This window comes from Ranitomeya variabilis, chromosome 1 (assembly GCF_051348905.1).
Source record: "Ranitomeya variabilis isolate aRanVar5 chromosome 1, aRanVar5.hap1, whole genome shotgun sequence".
Taxonomy (NCBI): Eukaryota; Metazoa; Chordata; class Amphibia; order Anura; family Dendrobatidae; genus Ranitomeya; species Ranitomeya variabilis.
The window spans coordinates 1,064,520,256-1,064,539,385 of NC_135232.1; the positions used below are offsets into that span (position 1 = coordinate 1,064,520,256).

The 19,130-nt window shown below is 44.2% G+C and overlaps 1 protein-coding gene across 7 annotated transcripts in view; it reads left to right on the top strand.

Moving 5' to 3' along the window:
* The window catches only part of PDS5A (PDS5 cohesin associated factor A), a 151,224-nt gene that overhangs the window by 67,421 nt on the left and 64,673 nt on the right, over window positions 1-19,130 (top strand). For all 7 annotated transcript variants that reach the window (XR_013220068.1, XR_013220071.1, XR_013220070.1 and 4 more), the window contains exons 5-13: window positions 2,247-2,344; window positions 3,595-3,721; window positions 9,651-9,731; window positions 10,241-10,381; window positions 11,245-11,360; window positions 13,270-13,364; window positions 13,955-14,100; window positions 14,227-14,378; window positions 14,527-14,640. Coding sequence is in view for 4 of the 7 variants with exons in the window: in XM_077279896.1 (XP_077136011.1) it covers window positions 2,247-2,344; window positions 3,595-3,721; window positions 9,651-9,731; window positions 10,241-10,381; window positions 11,245-11,360; window positions 13,270-13,364; window positions 13,955-14,100; window positions 14,227-14,378; window positions 14,527-14,640 (1,070 nt within the window). In the remaining 3 variants the exon portion in view is untranslated. The remainder of the gene's footprint in view (window positions 1-2,246; window positions 2,345-3,594; window positions 3,722-9,650; window positions 9,732-10,240; window positions 10,382-11,244; window positions 11,361-13,269; window positions 13,365-13,954; window positions 14,101-14,226; window positions 14,379-14,526; window positions 14,641-19,130) is intronic.

Below are 19,130 nucleotides of genomic sequence, written 5' to 3' on the forward strand. Positions count from 1 at the left end.
TTGGCTGGAATCAATGGTGGCACCATGTCGCGTTTGGAGGCCCCCCCTGATGTGCCTAAACAGTGGAAACCCCTCAATTCTAACTCCAACACTAACCCCAACACACCCCTAACCCTAATCCCAACTCTAACCACACCCCTAATCCCAACCCTAACCACAGGCCTAACCCTAATCTTAACCCTAATTCCAACCCTGACCCCAACACACCCCTAATCCCAACCCTAACCACAACACACCCCTAACCCTAATACCAACCCTAACCATAACCCTAGCCATATGCCTAACCCTAACCCCAACACACCCCTAACCCTAATTCCAACCCTAAATCTAATTCCAACCCTAACCCTAAGGCTATGTGCTCACTTTGCGGATTTGTGTGCATATTTTTCCGCACCGGTTTTGAAAAATCCGCATGTAAAACGCACTGCGCTTAACCTGCGGATTTACCACGGATTTCCAGTGCTTTTTGTGCGGATTTCACCTGCGGATTCCTATTGTGGAGCAGGTGTAATACGCTGCGGAATCCGCACAAAGAATTGACATCCTGCGGAAAATACAACGCAGCGTTTGCACGTGGTATTTTCCGCACCATGGGCACTGCGGATTTGGTTTTCCATAGATTTACGTGGTACTGTAAACGTGATGGAAAACTGCTACCAATCCGCTGCGGATCCCCAGCCAAATCCGCACCGTGTGCACATAGCCTAATTGTAACCCTAAGCCTAATTGTAACCCTAAGTGCAACCCTAACCCTAAGTGCAACCCTAGCCCTAACCCTAGTGGAAAAATAAAAATAAATATATTTTCTTTATTTTTTTTATGTTCCCTACCTATGGGGGTGATAAAGGGGGGGGGGGTTATTTACTATTTTTTTTATTTTGAGCTCTGTGATAGGCTCTATCACAGCGATCAAAATGTACCTGGAAAGAATCTGCCGGCCGGCAGATTCGGCGGGCGCACTGCGCATGCGCCCGCCATTTTTGGAAGATGGCGGCGCCCATGGAGAAGACGGACGGACACCGGGAGGGACATCAAAGCTCGGTAAGCATGGGGGAGGGGGGGATGGGATCGGAGTACGTAGGGGGGGAGTTCGGAGCACGGGGGGAGCGGACAGGAGGATGGGGGGAGCGGACAGGAGGACGGAGGGGAGCAGGGGACATGACAGGACAGAGAGGAGGAGATCGTGTGTGTGTGGGGGGGGGGGGGAGATCGGGGTCTCCAGCCATGGCAGATGCTATTGCAGCATCGGCCACGGCTGGATTGTAATATTTCACCAATTTTCATAGGTGAAATATTACAGATTGCTCTGATTGGCTGTTGAAAGTGAAACAGCCAATCACCCCCCCTGGGCTGAAGCCACCCCCCCTGGGCTGAAGCACCACTCCCTTGTCCCTGCAGGTCGGGTGAAATCTGAGTTAACCCTTTCACCCGATCTGCAGGGACTCGATCCCTCCATGACGCCACATAGGCGTCACAGGTCGGATTGGCACCGACTTTTATGACGCCTACGTGGCGTCACAGGTCGGGAAGGGGTTAAAATGTTTACAAAGTTAAACAACATTTAAAAACTGGTGCTGATGTCAAGCGCAGAAATTAAGAGAAATGTTATTTTTTATTGTTTTTGTGTGATATGACTATCTGGAATGAAGGGATAATCCTTTAAAGTTTGAAAATTGCTAATTTTTTTTTAAAATTGTTGTCAAATTTATAATTTTTATAAATAAATGCAAAACATAACAACCTAAATTTACCATTATGATAAAATATAATGTGTCACGAAAAAAATTGTCTCCAAATCAATGGGGTATGTTGAAGCGTTGTAGAGTTATTGCTACATAAAGTGACAATGGTCAAATTTTAAAACATTTGGCCCAGTCATTAAGATGTTAAACCACCGCCAATCTGTGTAAATAATTACCGATTTAACACCGTAAAATATAAATGCACTTTTATTCGGCGATGGCAATCCTGCATTTGGGTACTAAATGTTTAGCTGTGAAATGTGATGAGAACCCAGAACTGCGTCCATGTGTCCCGACAGTACATGAATCGCTCAGTACACCGGGCCCGCACTTACTAATGTCTGCTAATGGTCCACATAGCTTCCGAATAATAAGTGGCACCTCATCTACAAGCCTACACCATGTCACAGAGCGGGGCTTGGGCCTTTAAAGCTTTCTCCCTCTCTCTTCTTATGACTGACTTGTTTGTGTGTTTTAATTGTTCTTTCTGTCTTTGATTTTCAGAATTTAGCATGGGTCAAATCATATAACATTTGCTTCGAGTTGGAAGACTGCAATGAAATTTTTATTCAGCTCTTTAAGACACTCTTTTCGGTTATAAAGTAAGTAAAATTGTCTTTGTTTTTCCATGTTTACATACAAATAAGTTGCTTGAGTAATGGTAACCTGTGCCAGTGTCTCCATGTTGAGGGTGTAATGACAGCTGTGGGAAAATCACAATTTCTGAAGCCTCCTGTAAAACCAGTCTCAATGTTTTCTTGCATTCCTTGTGCCACACGAGGGTAAGGATTGGTGGCAGTCTGACCTCCAGGACCATCGTCGGTTTTGAGAATGGACGGGCTTCTCTGCTGGATTATTGCTGCTTTCTCTTCACTGATTTTCCTGCACTGAATCATCCTACTGTGCAGGGAGCATGGGGCCGTGGTGGCTGGGAGCGCCGCAGTGCAGGAACAACTTACAAGGGGATGTTTCTGCATATTCTTTATAGAGGGTTATTAAAACACTCTGTCATCTGATCCATACTGCCCGAACCACAGGTAGAATGTCTCCGACGCGTGCTGCACTATTACAGCCTTACATGTTTTACTCTGAAATGTCCCATCTTGGAAAGCCCCCTGGGGACTGTTTCTGTGCTGAGAAGTCTGAGGCTGGTCCTTGGCGGCTGCTTCGCACCCTTTCATTATCATTGTGTTGAGGAGAGACCTATCAGTCATGGGGATCCAGGCCGGGAGAGACGGCACAGACACAGAGTTCCCGGCTGGCTTTTCAAAGTGTGGTTTTCTCTGAATTGTTTCAGCAATCTTGCAGCTATTGTCTGATTCATCCAGAGGACAGGTTCTCTTCAAAGGGGTTGTCCACTACTCAGAAAACCTCTTCTCAATCCCTTTGTTTACCCCACAAGTAAAATAACACCAATACTCCCCTGTGGTGTCAGCGCCATTCCAGCGGTGTCAGCACTGACTCCCCCGACGCTCCCCTGACATTGGCAGCAAGGACAATCAGCGGGCTGCTTCTGTGTCCCCAACCTTGGACAAATTGACTGATTGGCTGCAAGGATTGTGTGACAATGTCATGTGAGCCCAGGGAGAGCCAGTGCATACACCGCTGGAATGGCGCCAGCAACGCAGGTGTATTTAGGTGTTATTATTTTATTATAAGTGGGGCCATAGTAATTGAGAACTGGTTGTCTGAGTAGTGGACAACCCTTCAAGGATTTGGAAAAGGTAGTTCTTTTTGGTGGTGTGTTTTAGCTCTTATGTATTTTTAGATTTAAAAAATGTTTTTATTTGCCATTGGTTTATTTTGATTGGGGTGTTGCAAAAATTGTAACCAGTGTGTTTGTTATTCATAGTAACAGCCACAACCAGAAAGTACAAATGCACATGTTGGATTTAATGAGCTCAATTACTATGGAGGGTGATGGAGTTACACAGGAATTGTTGGATTCAATACTTATAAACCTCATTCCTGCACATAAGGTCAGTACTGCTTACACCACCATTGCTTATTGTCAACCAGCCATTAGCCACATAGAGGCAATTATTTGTGTGTTTGCAGTCATAAATGCTACATAAAACCCATAATGATGACAGGATTATGAACATGTATTGTTTTATTATATCACAGAAGTTGCACATTACATTTTAAGTGCTGCACAATATGTTCACTCTACATAAACATTATTATTATTATTATTATTATTATTAATAATAAAAACAATTTTAAAAAGGCAGTTCACTTATCCATTAGTAGATAAAAGGGTATAACTGAATTGGTGGAAAGTTCATAAAGTATGAAGTATATACGTTAGAAAGGAGCAGAGATGAAGCGTGCATGGAGAGATTTCAGCCATACCTATGTCATGTACATTTTTTTTATTATTATTATTCAGATTCTTTTTATTAAACATTTTTTTAAATAATTACAACCACAGGGAACATCTACCCGAATGAATCCCATATAGAAACAGAAAAGATAAACCACGCCCTTTTGAAAGTCCAGGGTCTGTGTTCATATAGGACGATTACAGAGCATCTTCTGTCTGTTATGACATTCCCATATATGCAGATAAGACCGAGACTAATTCCTCTGGTTCATCGTATAAACAGACGTTCTCTGCCGTCCAGCAAGTGTCTGTTCACACTGCTCATTGCACGCTGGCGAAGGGAAAGTTAGTTTAGTGTAGAAGAGAAAATATTTTCCAACAGTAAGATTCCCGACAGTAAACCTGGGGTGTTGATCCAAGGATCCAGAATATTATTAAAAAAAAAAATTTATTCCATTTCTTTTTTTAATAAATTCCTTTTTCTGAATGTATAAACCCCTTTACTTTAAAGGGAACCTGTCACCCCCAAAATCGAGGGTGAGCTAAGCCCACCAGCATCAGGGGCTTATGCTCGAATGCTGTAGATAAGCCTCCGATGTATCCAGGGCAGGTGTACTTTGTCTGCCCTGTTGAGGGCAGAGCAAAGTACTGCAGTGCGCGCAGGCGCTGGGCCTCTCTGACCTTTCCCGGCGCCTGCGCACTGCAGTACTTTGCTCTGCCCTCAACAGGATAGACAAAGTACGCCTGCGCCAAAGCCACAGCGTGAAGACTAGAAGAGGACTTCATCCTTTGAGGATGGGAGGCCCCGGACCGGACTGCGACGTCCACCGGATCAGACGGGCCCGCCCAGGTGAGTATAATCTAACCTCTTTTTCTCATCTTTTAGGATACATCGGGGGCTTATCTACAGCATTCCAGAATGCTGTAGATAAGCCCCTGATGCCAGTGGGCTTTGCTCACCCTCGATTTTGGGGGTGACAGGTTCCTTTTAATAAATTCTCCAGTGGATGGTAGAGGAGGTCGTATCCAGTGAGAAGCAATAGTTTTCCTTGCAGTATACAGTATTGTGGCCATAACCGTGGCCCCCAGATCTTCCTCTGGGAGATCTGCTGTGACTCCAATACATATTTTCGTCTCTCGGTTCATTACTATACCATAAATTCTGTTATATTTGGAACATGATTCCAGCAGGGTCCAATATTATTGCAGTCACACATCATATGCATGAGGCGGCATTAGGTAACGCACATCTCGGCAGGTAGACTTCTGCGTTGCGCCAATCTGATGTAGACATTGTGGAGTTCTATATTTTCTGTGAATCAAATATAATTGCGACAACCTTTGAGCTTCGGAAAGGGAAAGAAGCGGTGTGAAACCTAATATGGAGACCCCTGATCCCCCAGTATCACTCCCACAGTAGGAGGGAACTTTAGGTAAGAAGTTAGCTGACATCTATATAGGTGAGAAGTAAGGCCTCTCGTTCCTTCCCCAGACAACCATTCACAATTGTCTGATACTTTCAGGTGGATCGCTAAGGAATAGGTGTACTTAATTATCTACTTCTTTCTGAAGCTTGTTTGTTACTATTTTAGATTGTTTTCCTCTAATAAATGCCTTAGTTACATCCTACAATTTGTCTATGGAAGTTGAGCCTGTATTGATGTCAAAATACTCTTGAAGATGGTTTAGAACTAATTCAGACCAGAAGGGGATGAGTCGCCAAGAAAACCCCACTTTCTGTTGCTGCTCCTAGATTTATCGGAACACGAATACGTGATTGATCTGAAACACTCCTAGTCAAATATTCTACTCCAGTAATTAAAGGTGCCATAGGTTCCAGCCGCTAGATCCACCCTAGACAGCTCTAGGCTTTCTTACTCGCCATATACCGTTATATCCCATCTTGTGTAAAACTGCTGCCATTGAGGTAGGAGAAACTGATTCGGCAAAGTTACCTGCATGCAATTTATCCCAAAAAGTGTACAAATAATTGTTAAATCATCAATAATGAGAACAGTGAGCAGGTGGAAAAAAACTTAGACCTTTTAACCCCTTTACCACTGATTGTGGATTGCACGTTAATGACTGGGCCAAGTTTTACAATTCTCACCATTGTCCCTTTGAGGTAATAACTCTGGAACGCTTCAACTGATCTCCATGATTCTGATATTGTTTTCTCGTGGCATATTATACTTCAGGATATTGGTAGAATTTCTTTGGTATGACTTGTGTTTATTTGAGAAACAAACAGAAATTTGGTGAAAGTTTGGAAAACTCTGCAATTTTCATAGTTTGAATTTTCATTCCCTTAAATCAGAGAGTTATGTCACGCAAAATAGTTAATAAATAACTTTTCCCACATGTCTACTTTACACCAGTACAGTTTTTAAACCAACATTTTTTTGTGAAAATAATTAGGGTTAAAAGTTCAGCAAGTTTTCATTTTTCCAGCAAAATTTACAAAACCGTTTTTTTAGGAACCACATCACAATTGAAGTCACTTTGAGGGGTCTATAAAGTGACACCATTCTAAAAACTGCACCCCTCAAGGTGCTCAAAACCACATTCAAGAAGTTTATTAACCCTTTAGGCGCTTCACAGGAATTTTTTTTTTAAACAAATTAACATTTAATTATTTTTCACAAAAAAATGACTTCGGATCCAATTTATTAATTTTTTTTTGACAAGTGTAGCAGGAAAAAGTGGACCCCAAAATTTGTTGTCATTTGTACTGAGCATGCCGATACCTCATATGAGGGAGAAAACCACTGTTTGAGCACACGGCAGAGCTTGGAAGGGAAGGAGCGCCATTTGACTTTTTGCTTGCACAATTGGTGAATTCCATATCGCGTTTGGAGAGCCCCTGATGTGCCTAAACAGTGACAATCCCCAACAAGTGACACCATTTTGGAAACTAGGCCCCTCGGGGAGCTAATCTTGGTGTGTGGTGATCACATTGAACCCTCAGCTTCTTCGCAGAAGTTTATAACATTGAGCCATAAAAATAAAAAAATCAAATTTTCCACACACATGTTTTTAGCACAAATTATTGCATTTTCATAAGGGTAACCAGAGAATTTGCACCATACAGTTTGTTGTGCAATTTATCCTGAGTACGCCGATACTCAATATGAGGGAGAAAACTACTGTTTTGGTGCACGGCAGGGCTCGGAAGGGAAGGAGCGAGCGTCATTTTCCTTTTTGAATGTAAAATTTCCTGGAAGCATTAGGGGACGTCACACAGGTGTCTTATAACATGGGGCCGTGAAAATAAAAATTAAAAAAAATTTTTTTCCCACAAAAATGTTATTTTGGCCCCACATTTTGCATTTTCATAAGAGTAACAGGAGAAATTGCACAATACAGTTTGTTTTGCAATTCCTCCTGAGTGCGCATATACCCCATATGTGGGGGGAATACTACTTTTTTGGCACAGTGCAAAGCTCAGAAGGGAAAAGGCGCCATATTGGAGTTCATATTTTGCTGGGAAGGTTTGAGGGTGCCATGTCACATTGGGAGAGCCCCTGAGGTGCCAGAACAACAGAAACCCCCTATGTGTGGACTCATTTTACAAACTACACTCCCTAATGAATTCAGCTAGGGGTGCAGTGATCATATTGACACCACATGTGCCTCACAGAATTTTATACCACTGAGCGGTGAATAAAGAATGAATTACATTTTTACCACTAAAATGTTGTTTTTGCCCCAAGTTTTTAATTTTTCTAAGGGCCAATAGGAAATTTTTTTATATAACAAACTGAGGTCCATTTTTTCTAGTGCGCCAATACCCTACATGTATTTGGGAAATATTTTCCAGGCACAGTGCAAAGCTCAGAAGGCAAGGAGCGCCAGATTTTACTGTTATGGTGTGCAGGTGCCATGACCCACTGGGAGAGCCCATGAGGTGCCAGAACAGCAGAACCCCCCATAAGTGACCCCATTTTACAAGCTACACCTCTCAATGAATTAATCTAGGGGTGCAGTGATCATATTGACACCATGAGTGTCACAATTTTATACCATTGAGCAGTTAAAAAAAAAATAACTACATTTTTACTACCAAAATTTAGTTTTAACCCCAGATTTTACATTTTCACACAAGAAGTGGGTAACTGTTCACTATCAGGGTATGAATCTGTACACGTCTGTGTTTAGCACTTCACATGGATACCTGTATATCTACATCTGCCCAGGCATGTTCTGACGTTATTGCTATTAAATACTTGGATGTACTTGGTGGCACCACATATGAATAGCGTAGTCTATTGAATGTGAGGTACTGAGCCTTACCTTTGTAAATCGCAGCTCTTCGTATATACTTTATGATCTTTTCCCAACTCCGTTAATATCCCTTTATTCGCTAATGGTTGATTTAACCGTTTTTGATGTTTATGTATTGTTTAACTACTGAGTGATGTATTACAATTCTTGTCATTATTCCTACATAGTTTTTTAGTCTGATTTAAAAAGCATGTGAGATTGTTGTTACGCAGAGCTTCTGCAGTGCCTTCATGGCATCCATTCAGTGTAGGGACCAACGGCGTGACATTCCTCACTCAGAAGCTTCCTTATAAATAACATATATAAAATGTGTACAGTATGGTTAGCATTACTGGTGTGTGCCTGACTGAGACCTGAAGCGCCCTTGTGGCACCACCCGTACACCGTGACTGATGCACCTCGTGCTTTACTGCCACATCTTTAATTTTCAGACATTCATACAATGCAATTAAATAATATTCTGACCACCAAAAAATAAATGGTTAATCTGACCAGTGCAGTGTTTTGTCCATTATATAGTTCACCCTTAGAGATATCATTTATTTTTTTTGTTCAACCTGCGCATATTGCAAAATTATTGATTGAATATGAGGGCTGGACCGGAGCCCCCAACCGATCCTGAGAAAAAGCATGAAATAGAGGCTTTATTTTAGACTTGAAAAGTCTATTATTAAAGTGATTACATTATGGCTGCCACTACAGAGGCCTACTGCTAACTGTGCTAATAAAGAGGTTGTCCACTACAGGACAACCCTATTATTTGTGGGGTGCCAGTCATCAGGATTTACCCACAGAGGGTGTGAGGGGCACTTCATCAGCCTCCTAATGCCCTATTTACTGATGACTATGGGAGCCTTACAAGGAGGTAGATCCTTGTATGTGGGCTCTTCAGCAGTCAGCATGTTGTCTAGTAGTGGACAATCCTTTGTAATGATTTCTGTATAAAACTATGCAGAAGCCTTGTGTGCTCCCTCTAGTGGCGGCACACACTAAATTCTTTTCTGTAAATGCCTCGGACCTTCTCTCAGTTCACATATAATAAGTATGTTGATATTATTTGATTCATCTTTGGCATAATATTCTATTTGACAGCCAGCTTGTCAAACCTTAGTAATCTGGCAATGTTTCATCTTTTTGGGGTGCTTTTATTATTTACTGACTGGTAGTGCATCATCATTGATGTCTACAAACCGACTGCACTGATTTCACACTTGGTTTTGTGGATTGTTTGTGTTTGTTTTTCTTTTCTTTTAAAGATGAACTTTAAACTTTATTTTTTCTTTCCATATTTCAACCAGAATTTAAACAAGCAGGCATTTGATCTTGCCAAAGTTCTGTTAAAGAGAACGGTTCAGACCATTGAACCCTGCATTGCAAACGTAGGTACTTTATGTTGTGTGTGAAATGAAATGTGTATATTTACATCAGCTCATGGTTTTCTGTCAATCTATGGTCTGTAGAGAGCTGTAGTTGTCAGGTTACTGACCCATCCATTCTGGCAACTGGGTACAGCTTGCTAGCGGTGGGTTTTGCATGTGTAACAGCCACTTTTCTATACTGTATGGTACAGCAATTTATTCTAGTATTTTTGGTTTCTCAATAGGACTTAAAAAGCCAGCCTACACACAATAGTCATGTGTAAAGCAACACTATGGGATGCGATCATTTCACATACATGTAGGCGCCAAATGACTAAAAATGTCAGCAAGATCGGTATAAAAACACTTATTACATGGAGTCGGTGGAGCTCGGACGCTCCCCGGGTCCCAGCAGTTATTATTCTGTCTGATCAAAAAAGGCTGAAATGAGAATAAAGATTTAATGTGTTATTTTTAAGTCCAAAATTTTCTGCAGTTTTGTTAAATCGTTATTCTTTTTCACCCAATAGTTTTTCAACCAAGTTTTGGTGTTGGGAAAATCATCAGTGAGTGACCTGTCAGAGCACGTGTTTGATCTCATTCAAGAGCTGTTTGCCATAGATCCCAATCTGCTGGTTTCTGTAATGCCGCAGCTGGAATTCAAGCTAAAGGTAAGCCAAAAACCTAGCCTAAAAATTACTTTTCTTTCTTCTTCTTTTTTTTTTTTTTTTTTTTTTTTTTTTTTTTTAAACTGTCACCGATGTATGTAGATGCTCAGGAGGTGATGTGTCATCTACATAATCATATGGATATACCATCGGCTTATCGGTGTTACATGGAGACACTGGCTATGGAAGAGGATTCCCTAATTTAGTTTCAGTAGTAATATGATGATTGTTCCCTATTCTGCCAGCATTTTCAGGACCTTAAAATAAATGTTGTTACTGGGGTCACGGGTGACTGCTAATGTAGGATAGGACAAATCCAGGAGCCAGATGACCAATGTTACCTAAAAGCCCCTCACTCTTTCCTGTCGTACTGCAACACTTGGTAGTTTGTCTCTGAATTTGGCTCATTTTCTTCCCAAAAAGAGATGTGTTACAAGGGACAACTGAAGAGAAACATATATAGCAGGCTGTCATGTTGCTTAGCCCCATAGCAATTGACTGTAATCTGCGGGAGAACCTGGCAGCAAGTGTTTGATTTCCCTGCAGCTCCCTCAAAGGAGAGCCAAAGCATTACACAAAACTCAGTAAAACCACCAGGCTGCCTATGTAGAGCACAGAGGTGCTGGCTACGGGGCTGTTTGTAGCCGGTCTCCTCTCTGACCTCTACATGGAATTTCCTTTATTAATTCAGAATGGCCTATTGGGTTTTCTGAGTGTATTCCCTAAATTCTGTAACCTCTCCATTGCCCATTAGATTAGAACAAGCCATTGGTTTGAGTACAATATTAAGAGCACTGACGTATTGCCCAGAATTTGTAGGTCTCCATTATTTAGCATCTACATTTTGTCATTGCCTTTCTTCTCAGAGTAACGACGGAGAGGAACGTCTGGCTGTTGTTCGACTACTTGCTAAACTTTTTGGTTCTAAAGATTCAGACTTGGCGAATCAGAACCGTCCGCTGTGGCAGTGCTTCCTTGGCCGGTGAGTGTCTGTCTACAGTTGTGTGAATGGGTATGTACTTGCCTAGTAACGCGTATCTGCGCTTTTGTCATAGAGACATGTCAGGGGGCAGATGAGGAGACTCTCTAAAAAGGAGCGAAATGCTCAGCGCTGTTATCCTCCATCATGACACAGAATTTCTATTAAGCCGACTTCAGTTTTTGAGGAGGATAGAGTGCTTCTTAGGCTCTCGGCACCTTGACCCCCTACCTGTTAATTCAGCTGACTTCTTTCTATGACATGTAATACATTTTTCAAAGGTTCATCTCAAAATATTGTTGCTAGAGGTCCACGAGCAGAGACCCACATAAACCTTGCCAGTCACGAGACCAGTGAAATGTTGACATGTAGCCCGGTTGCCCGGCTTTTATAGTGCAGTGAGCTTGGTTATGAATCATCTGTCATTTTTTTTTTTTTTTTGAGTGCAAGAAATATATTTTCCTGTCAAAATTACAATATAATCATTTAAAATGATAAAAATTTAGAATCCTGAGTGGTTGATACCTTTTAGTAGCTGATGACAAATTGAAAGATTTTCAGACCACTTGGGTCTTAGGCTGGTTTCACATTTGCGTTTAAAAACGCAGCATTTAAAAAAAAAAACACAGGTGGTGAAAAAACGCATGTAAACGCGTGCAAACGCTGCGTTTTTTAGACCCATGCGTTTTTGCATGCGGTAAAAAAACGCGGCTTTTGGCGCGTTTACATGCGTTTTTTCTTGCGTTTTTGAAACGCATGCTGAGAAGTGTGTGACAGCTGCCAATCATCAAAATCAACTAGAAAACCCACTATAAATAGAAATAGCTAGGGTTAGGGATAGGGTTAGGATCCCTAGGGTTAGGGTTAGTGTTAGGGGTAGGGTTAGGGTTTGGATCCCTAGGGTTTAGGGTTTGGATCCCTAGGGTTAGGGTTAGTGTTAGGGGTAGGGTTAGGGTTTGGATCCCTAGGGTTAGGGTTTGGATCCCTAGGGTTAGGGGTAAGGTTAGTGTTAGGGGTAGGGTTAGGGTTTGGATCCCTAGGGTTTGGGTTAGGGTTAGGGGTAGCTTTTTATTAGAAGAATGTCCTGGTCACCAGGTCACTGATAAGCCACCCCCCACCATCAAGGTGATAAAGGGATCCAAACCCTACCCCTAACCCTAGGGATCCTAGGGATCCATAGGGATGTTGACCTGGTGACCAGGACATTCTTCTAATAAAAAGCTTTGTTCAATGTGGACACCCCAAGATATACGGTATTGCTATAGAGTACTAAAAATATTAACTCGTAGAGTATTCACTGTCATATTGTTAGGGGTAGGGTTAGGATCCCTTTATCACCTTGATGGTGGGGGGTGGCTTATCAGGGTGTATTCTTGTTTTTTTCTATAAAAACGCATGCGTTTTTAACGCAAGCAAACGCATGTGCTTAAAAACGCATGCGTTTACATAGACAACAATACGTTTTTTTGCCGCAAAAAAAGCCTCTAGAAATTACTACATGTTGCATTTCTGCGACAGAACGCATGCAGCAAAAAAACGCATGCGTCGTTAAACGCGGCCAAACGCGTACAAAAAAACGCATGCGTTTTTAATGTTAAACATAGGGAAAAAAACGCATGCGTTTTTTCCTGTACAAACGCTGCAGATCAAAACGCAAGTGTGAAACCAGCCTTAATTGGGCCCCTCCGAATTCTCCCGCCGGGCCCCATTTAACACAATATCTGATGATAAAGATATGTTTTTCATGTGTATAATGTTAAGGATTTTTGTCTCCTTTGATATTGGGGTTTGCTCGTGTTACTGGTTATATATGAGACTTTGATCTTTTTCCTTCTCAGACCATTGTCAGTATTTCTTACAAATAAGAATAGTGCTTACCCCAAGATCTGACTTTCATATGTTCTCTTTTTAGCTTTAACGATATCCATGTACCGGTCAGACTGGAAAGTGTGAAATTTGCTAGTCACTGTTTAATGAACCATCCTGACCTGGCTAAAGATCTCACAGGTAAGTTGTGAACCATTGCTTAGTAATAAATAACACTGGAAATGAAAAACGTATTAATATGTCATCAAGTGGCCAACTCACTGCAATCCTGTCGATCAACTCTCTGAAGGGACTATGGTGGTCTGGCAAATGGTTCATCCCCTTCATTGTCACCTGGTAGTATATGTGCCTGGTATTTACAGATCAGTCCCATGTAATTGAATGGTACGTAGCTATAGAAAAGTGTAATCCTGGCACGGCCGCTACTAAAACTACCGAGCTGTGCCTGGTTGACCATGAAGAGGATGCCGGGCTTTTTGTAGCGCTTACCAAGTACAGAAGATCAGTATCAGGCCACCATGATTTAATACTGATGGTCTATGCCAAGGATCATTTATTTTTCCGTCTTAACTGGAATTGATATTTAGTATATTTCCTGCAATAGTTGCCATACATTAGTATTGAAAACCTAAATTAAAATATAGGCCAAGTTTGCAGCCATGAGTGGAGTGGCCGGTAACCTGGCACTCAAGTACCTGTCCTGTATATAAGTTTATACCTTTATTGTGTGTATTTTACTGGCATTTGCAGAGTTCCAAATTTCTTTGCAGAGTTTCTGAAAGTTAGATCGCACGATCCTGAAGAAGCAATTCGGCATGATGTTATAGTGACGATTATTACAGCCGGGAAGAAGGATCTTTCTCTTGTCAATGATCAGCTGCTTGGGTTTGTACGAGAGAGAACATTGGACAAGAGGGTAAGAAATGAAGCAGTTGACATATACACAGTATTAATTTACCTGTACTCTCGTGTTGACTGGCTTATTTCATAACTGTCCATAAATGTTATAATAAACCGCACATTACCTCTTCTATCAATGCAGTGGAGAGTCAGGAAGGAAGCCATGATGGGCCTCGCTCAGCTGTACAAAAAGTACTGCCTGCACGCCGAAGCTGGGAAGGAAGTCGGCGAGAAAGTCAGCTGGATAAAGGATAAGCTTTTACATATATATTACCAAAACAGCATTGATGACAAGTTAGTATTTATTATTGTTGCTGTTTTTTTCTAAACTGATCGTTATTCCCAGCAAGTAGTTCTATTAATTTATATCTTGCATGTTCTTACTCCAGACATTTTGTACAAATAATCTACTCAATCATATATATCTTTTCTTTCCTGCTAGGTTACTTGTAGAGAAAATTTTTGCCCAGTTTATAGTACCCCACAATCTTGAAACTGAAGAAAGAATGAAATGTCTGTATTATTTGTATGCCAGCCTGGATCCCAATGCTGTGAAGTGAGTACACAAAGTAGAGGTTTGATTAGTACTTTCATGTCTAAAATCATTCTTTTCTGGCTGAGGGGACGTTCAGCATTCTCAGCTGTATTACCTTATATACTCGTGTATTATCTGAGTTTTTCATCACATTTTTTTGTGCTGAAAACGCCCCCTCGGCTTATACACGAGTCATTGTCCCAGAAAGACGGCGGAGGAGCGGGTCACAGAGGCAGGAACCTGCGTCTATAACTGTACCCGCTGCTAAAGAGAAATGAACATTCACTGCGCTGGCAGTGAATATTAATTTCTCTTATAGCGCGCACAGTTACAGCCGCAGCCTCCGGCTTCCAGCACACATCCTACTTACCTTCCCTGCGCACCCTCGCTGCATCTCCTTCCGGTGTCAGTCTTCCGACCGAGTGATCACGTGTCCCCCGCTTATTAAGGTATTGAATATTAGTGGAGTGAATATTCATTACTTTTAATGAGCGGGGACAGATGCTCGGCCGGAAGACCTGCTGGCGCAAGAACGAGATGCAGCAAGGGCACGCAGTGAAGGTAAATAGGTTGTGGTTTTTTGTTTGTTTTTTATAAGAACCATGCATACAAGGATAGGGGATGAGCCATGCATACAGGGATGGGTAGCTGTGCATACAAGGATGGGGAGCCATGCATACCAGGATAGGGTTGAGCGGACAATGCTTACCCGGCTTATACTCGAGTCAATAAGTTTTCCCAGTTTTTCATGGCCAAATTAGGTGCCTCAACTTATACTTAGGTCAGCTTATACACGAGTATATACGGTACTTGGTTAATTGATTGTCTAAAGGGAATATACAGCGCCTCTCTCACTCAGCACTGGACCGCGGGAAGGGGGTAAGAGTTTTGTTTTTTTCTTTATCAATCTACAGCAGGGAACACAGGTTTTTTTGAAACCAGAAAATTTCTTCAGTAAGTAAAAATTCTGTAGTACTCATTATTTTCTGTCCTATCATTAGACGGGTAATCACTGTTCACACAGAATTTTGTTTCTCTATCGCTTCATTGGGGGACACAGGAACCATGAGGTGTATGCTGCTGACACTATACACAAAAAAAATGTAACTCCTCCTCTGCAGTGTACACCCCACGGACTGGCATTCTGAAACTCAGTTTAGCTTAGTGTCAGTAGGAGGTGGACACGGGTCTTTCATTAGACCCATATCTACCTCAATGTGCGTCGTTTTCTTTCAGGTTTTCCGGAGGGATACAGTGTGAATGGTCACAACTGTAATCCCACAAACAGACTGAGTACGACGTGTGCTGCCACCCCGTATTCTCATAGATATGACAGCAGGACCAAGACCCCTAACACAGAAGCGTATTTAGGAGATCCGGACCGGTCCTAGCTCCGTCTCCCCAGGGTTCTACCTCATCAGTAGCTGTCGGCGTGGGATGAATAGAGGTGAGTTTTTTATTAGCCCCTTTCCAGTTGGGATCACAGTAGTTCTTCTGTGCTAGATGGGGGGCGCAAGGCTCATTCAGGCTTGCACATCCCCCTCTGGTACATTCTTCCTCCAGGTACTTCTTCTGTACCTGGCACTATTCCGAGCTTAGTTTTTCTGCCAGCGGGCATATGGCGCGGGTAACCGCTGCGCAGCGCAGTGGCTCCTCTAGGAAGCCGCGTTGTTTGTTTTTCCACCAGCGGTCGCCGGTTTCTAATTTAGGCCCCGGCTTCTGCCCGGGCCTAGTCCGGCCCCTTCCCCTCTCCTTCGATCACCTCCTCTCCCTGTTCTCGGCGAGCTCCGCCCACCGGCACCATCTTTGTCCTCCCGGACCGCGCGGTTAGCCCTACCCTCTCCTCCCGGCCACATAGAGAGCGGGCTCACCTACTGCGCTCGGAGCCTTCTTGGTCCCCCTGGGTTTTGCAGCTGGCTCCGCCCGCTCCTCCCAAACCCAGCAAAGTCTTCTTCCAGCGATTTTCTGCTTCCGGCTGCAATGGTTGACTCCGTCCCCTCTTCCGGCCTTGGAAAACGGGCTTTTGCTCCCCTCATGCCCACAGTGTGACCCTGCATCTCCTGGCGGTCGAAGTTTTCGGTGTGGGATCCGGCGCTGTTTTTTCTGCTGGACCTGCTCTATCTTCGCAGTCCCTACAGCCGGGAAGCTACAGGACATCTGCCGTGAGTAGCTCTGCGCTGCAGACTGACACTCTCCTGTCCCCTAACCTTCTGGCATTTTCTTTAGGGGCGCGTTCATCATGTCTAACTCAAAGGGAGGTCGTTCTCGTCCTCCTGCTTCCTCCTCTACTTCCTCTGCCTTAGTCAAACACTTTGTGTGTTCGTCCTGTAACTGCAGGCTTCCCTCAGGTCAGTCCTCTCCCCTCTGGCAGGTCTGCAGCAATCCTGCTGCATCCACCGCCCAGGAACCCCCTGCTGCTCCGCTTGAGAGCGACGCCTCTACCCCAGGTTGTGCTTCCTCTCTTTCACAATCGGTAGCAGATTTGACAAGGGTGCCTCAGACCCTGGTGTCCGTACTTGATCGTTTGCCCCTGCAGACGTCCGCAATTGCCAGCGGTTCGCAGGAAGCTCCGTCCGAGCCTACCAATTTAGGCCGCAAAAGATTCAGACAGGAACGCTGGTCGGAGTCCTCTTCCCGTTCCATCTCGCCCCTCGGTCCGTCTCTGCGGTCGCCTTCTTCCCGGTCTTCCTCCCCCGAGTCACGTGAGGTGTTCTCAGACTCGCCTTCGGAGGATGTTTTGGAGCTGGATTCGAACCAAATCGCTAGCATGCGGGATATGGTTCAGAGCCTCATTGGAGCGATAAACCAGACCTGTGGCATCAAGGATTCCTTTACGGAACCCACAGATCAGGAGGTTTCGTTTAGACGGTCTAAACCACCTTCCAAGGTTTTTGCCCCTCATCCTGAATTCGAGGAGCTCCTGACCAGAGAAAGAGAGAATCTGACCAGATGCGTTCAAAGAGGAAAGCGCCTCGGTGTATTATATCCTTTTCTCCGGAACTCACCGCCAACTGGACTACTTCTCCCTCAGTGGATCCGCCAGTCTCTAGACCAGGGGTCAGGAACCTTTTTGGCTAAGAGAGCCGTAAACGCCACATATTTTGAAATATAATTCCGCGAGAGCCGTACAATATGTTTAAAGGGCCATTGACAGATCAATCGCTCCAATGTTCACTTAGTACAGCAAGGAATGCTCCTCCCTGCTGTATAAAGCCACAACTGGACTGAAACACCGGTGACATACACAGGACCTCAGTATATAGTATACAGTGTATAGGTAACACACTGACTCACCAGTGACGTCTCTAAGTGAAGTCCTTCATCTTTCATCCCGCACAGACTGCCATCACTTCATCCAGCCAGGACTCGTCTCTGCAGGAAATAACACAGTTATCACGAGTTCCACTTGCAGAACACATTACTTAATTTTCCCAACTTCTACATTACACCACATGAAGAAGGCGACATAGTGTCACTCTACACAGTAATAGGACCGCCCCGCCATTTAAAACAGTATACTCAAAAAATAAAATAAATACATCCCTGCAGTAATAATATCCCTTAATTAGCCCCTGTGGTAATAATATTCGCCATCCTGGCCCCCGTGTGTCTCATTCCTGGCTCCAGCCATATGTTCTCCCATCCTGCCCTCATGAGTATCCATCCTGCCCCATATGATCTTCCCATCCTGCCCCATCTGTCTCCATCGTATCCATCCTGCCCCATGATCCTGCCCCATCTGTCTCCAATCCTGCCTCCAGTGTCTCCAGTCATGACGCCATGTCTGTCATCCTGCCCCGTGTCTCCAATCATGCCCCGTTTCTCCATTCTGCCCCTGTGTCAAGCATTCTGCCCCTGTGTCCAGCTTTCTGCCCCTGTGTCCAGCTTTCTGCCCGTGTCCAGCTTTCTGCGCCTGTGTCCAGCTTTCTGCCCCTGTGTCCAGTTTTCTGCTCCTGTGTCCAGCGTTCTGCTCCAAAGTCCAGCGTTCTGCCCCAATGTCCAGCTTTCTGCATCAGTGTCCAGCGTTCTGCCCCCGTGTCCAGCGTTCTGCCCCCGTGTCCAGCGTTCTGCCCCCGTGTCCAGCGTTCTGCCCCCGTGTCCAGCGTTCTGCCCCAGTGTCCAGCGTTCTGCCCCAGTGTCCAGCGTTCTGCCCCAGTGTCCAGCGTTCTGCCCCAGTGTCCAGCGTTCTGCCCCAGTGTCCAGCGTTCTGCCCCAGTGTCCAGCGTTCTGCCCCAGTGTCCAGCGTTCTGCCCCAGTGTCCAGCGTTCTGCCCCAGTGTCCAGCGTTCTGCCCCCGTGTCCAGCGTTCTGCCCCCGTGTCCAGCGTTCTGCCCCCGTGTCCAGCGTTCTGCCCCCGTGTCCAGCGTTCTGCCCCCGTGTCCAGCGTTCTGCCCCCGTGTCCAGCGTTCTGCCCCCGTGTCCAGCGTTCTGCCCCCGTGTCCAGCGTTCTGCCCCCGTGTCCAGCGTTCTGCCCCCGTGTCCAGCGTTCTGCCCCCGTGTCCAGCGTTCTGC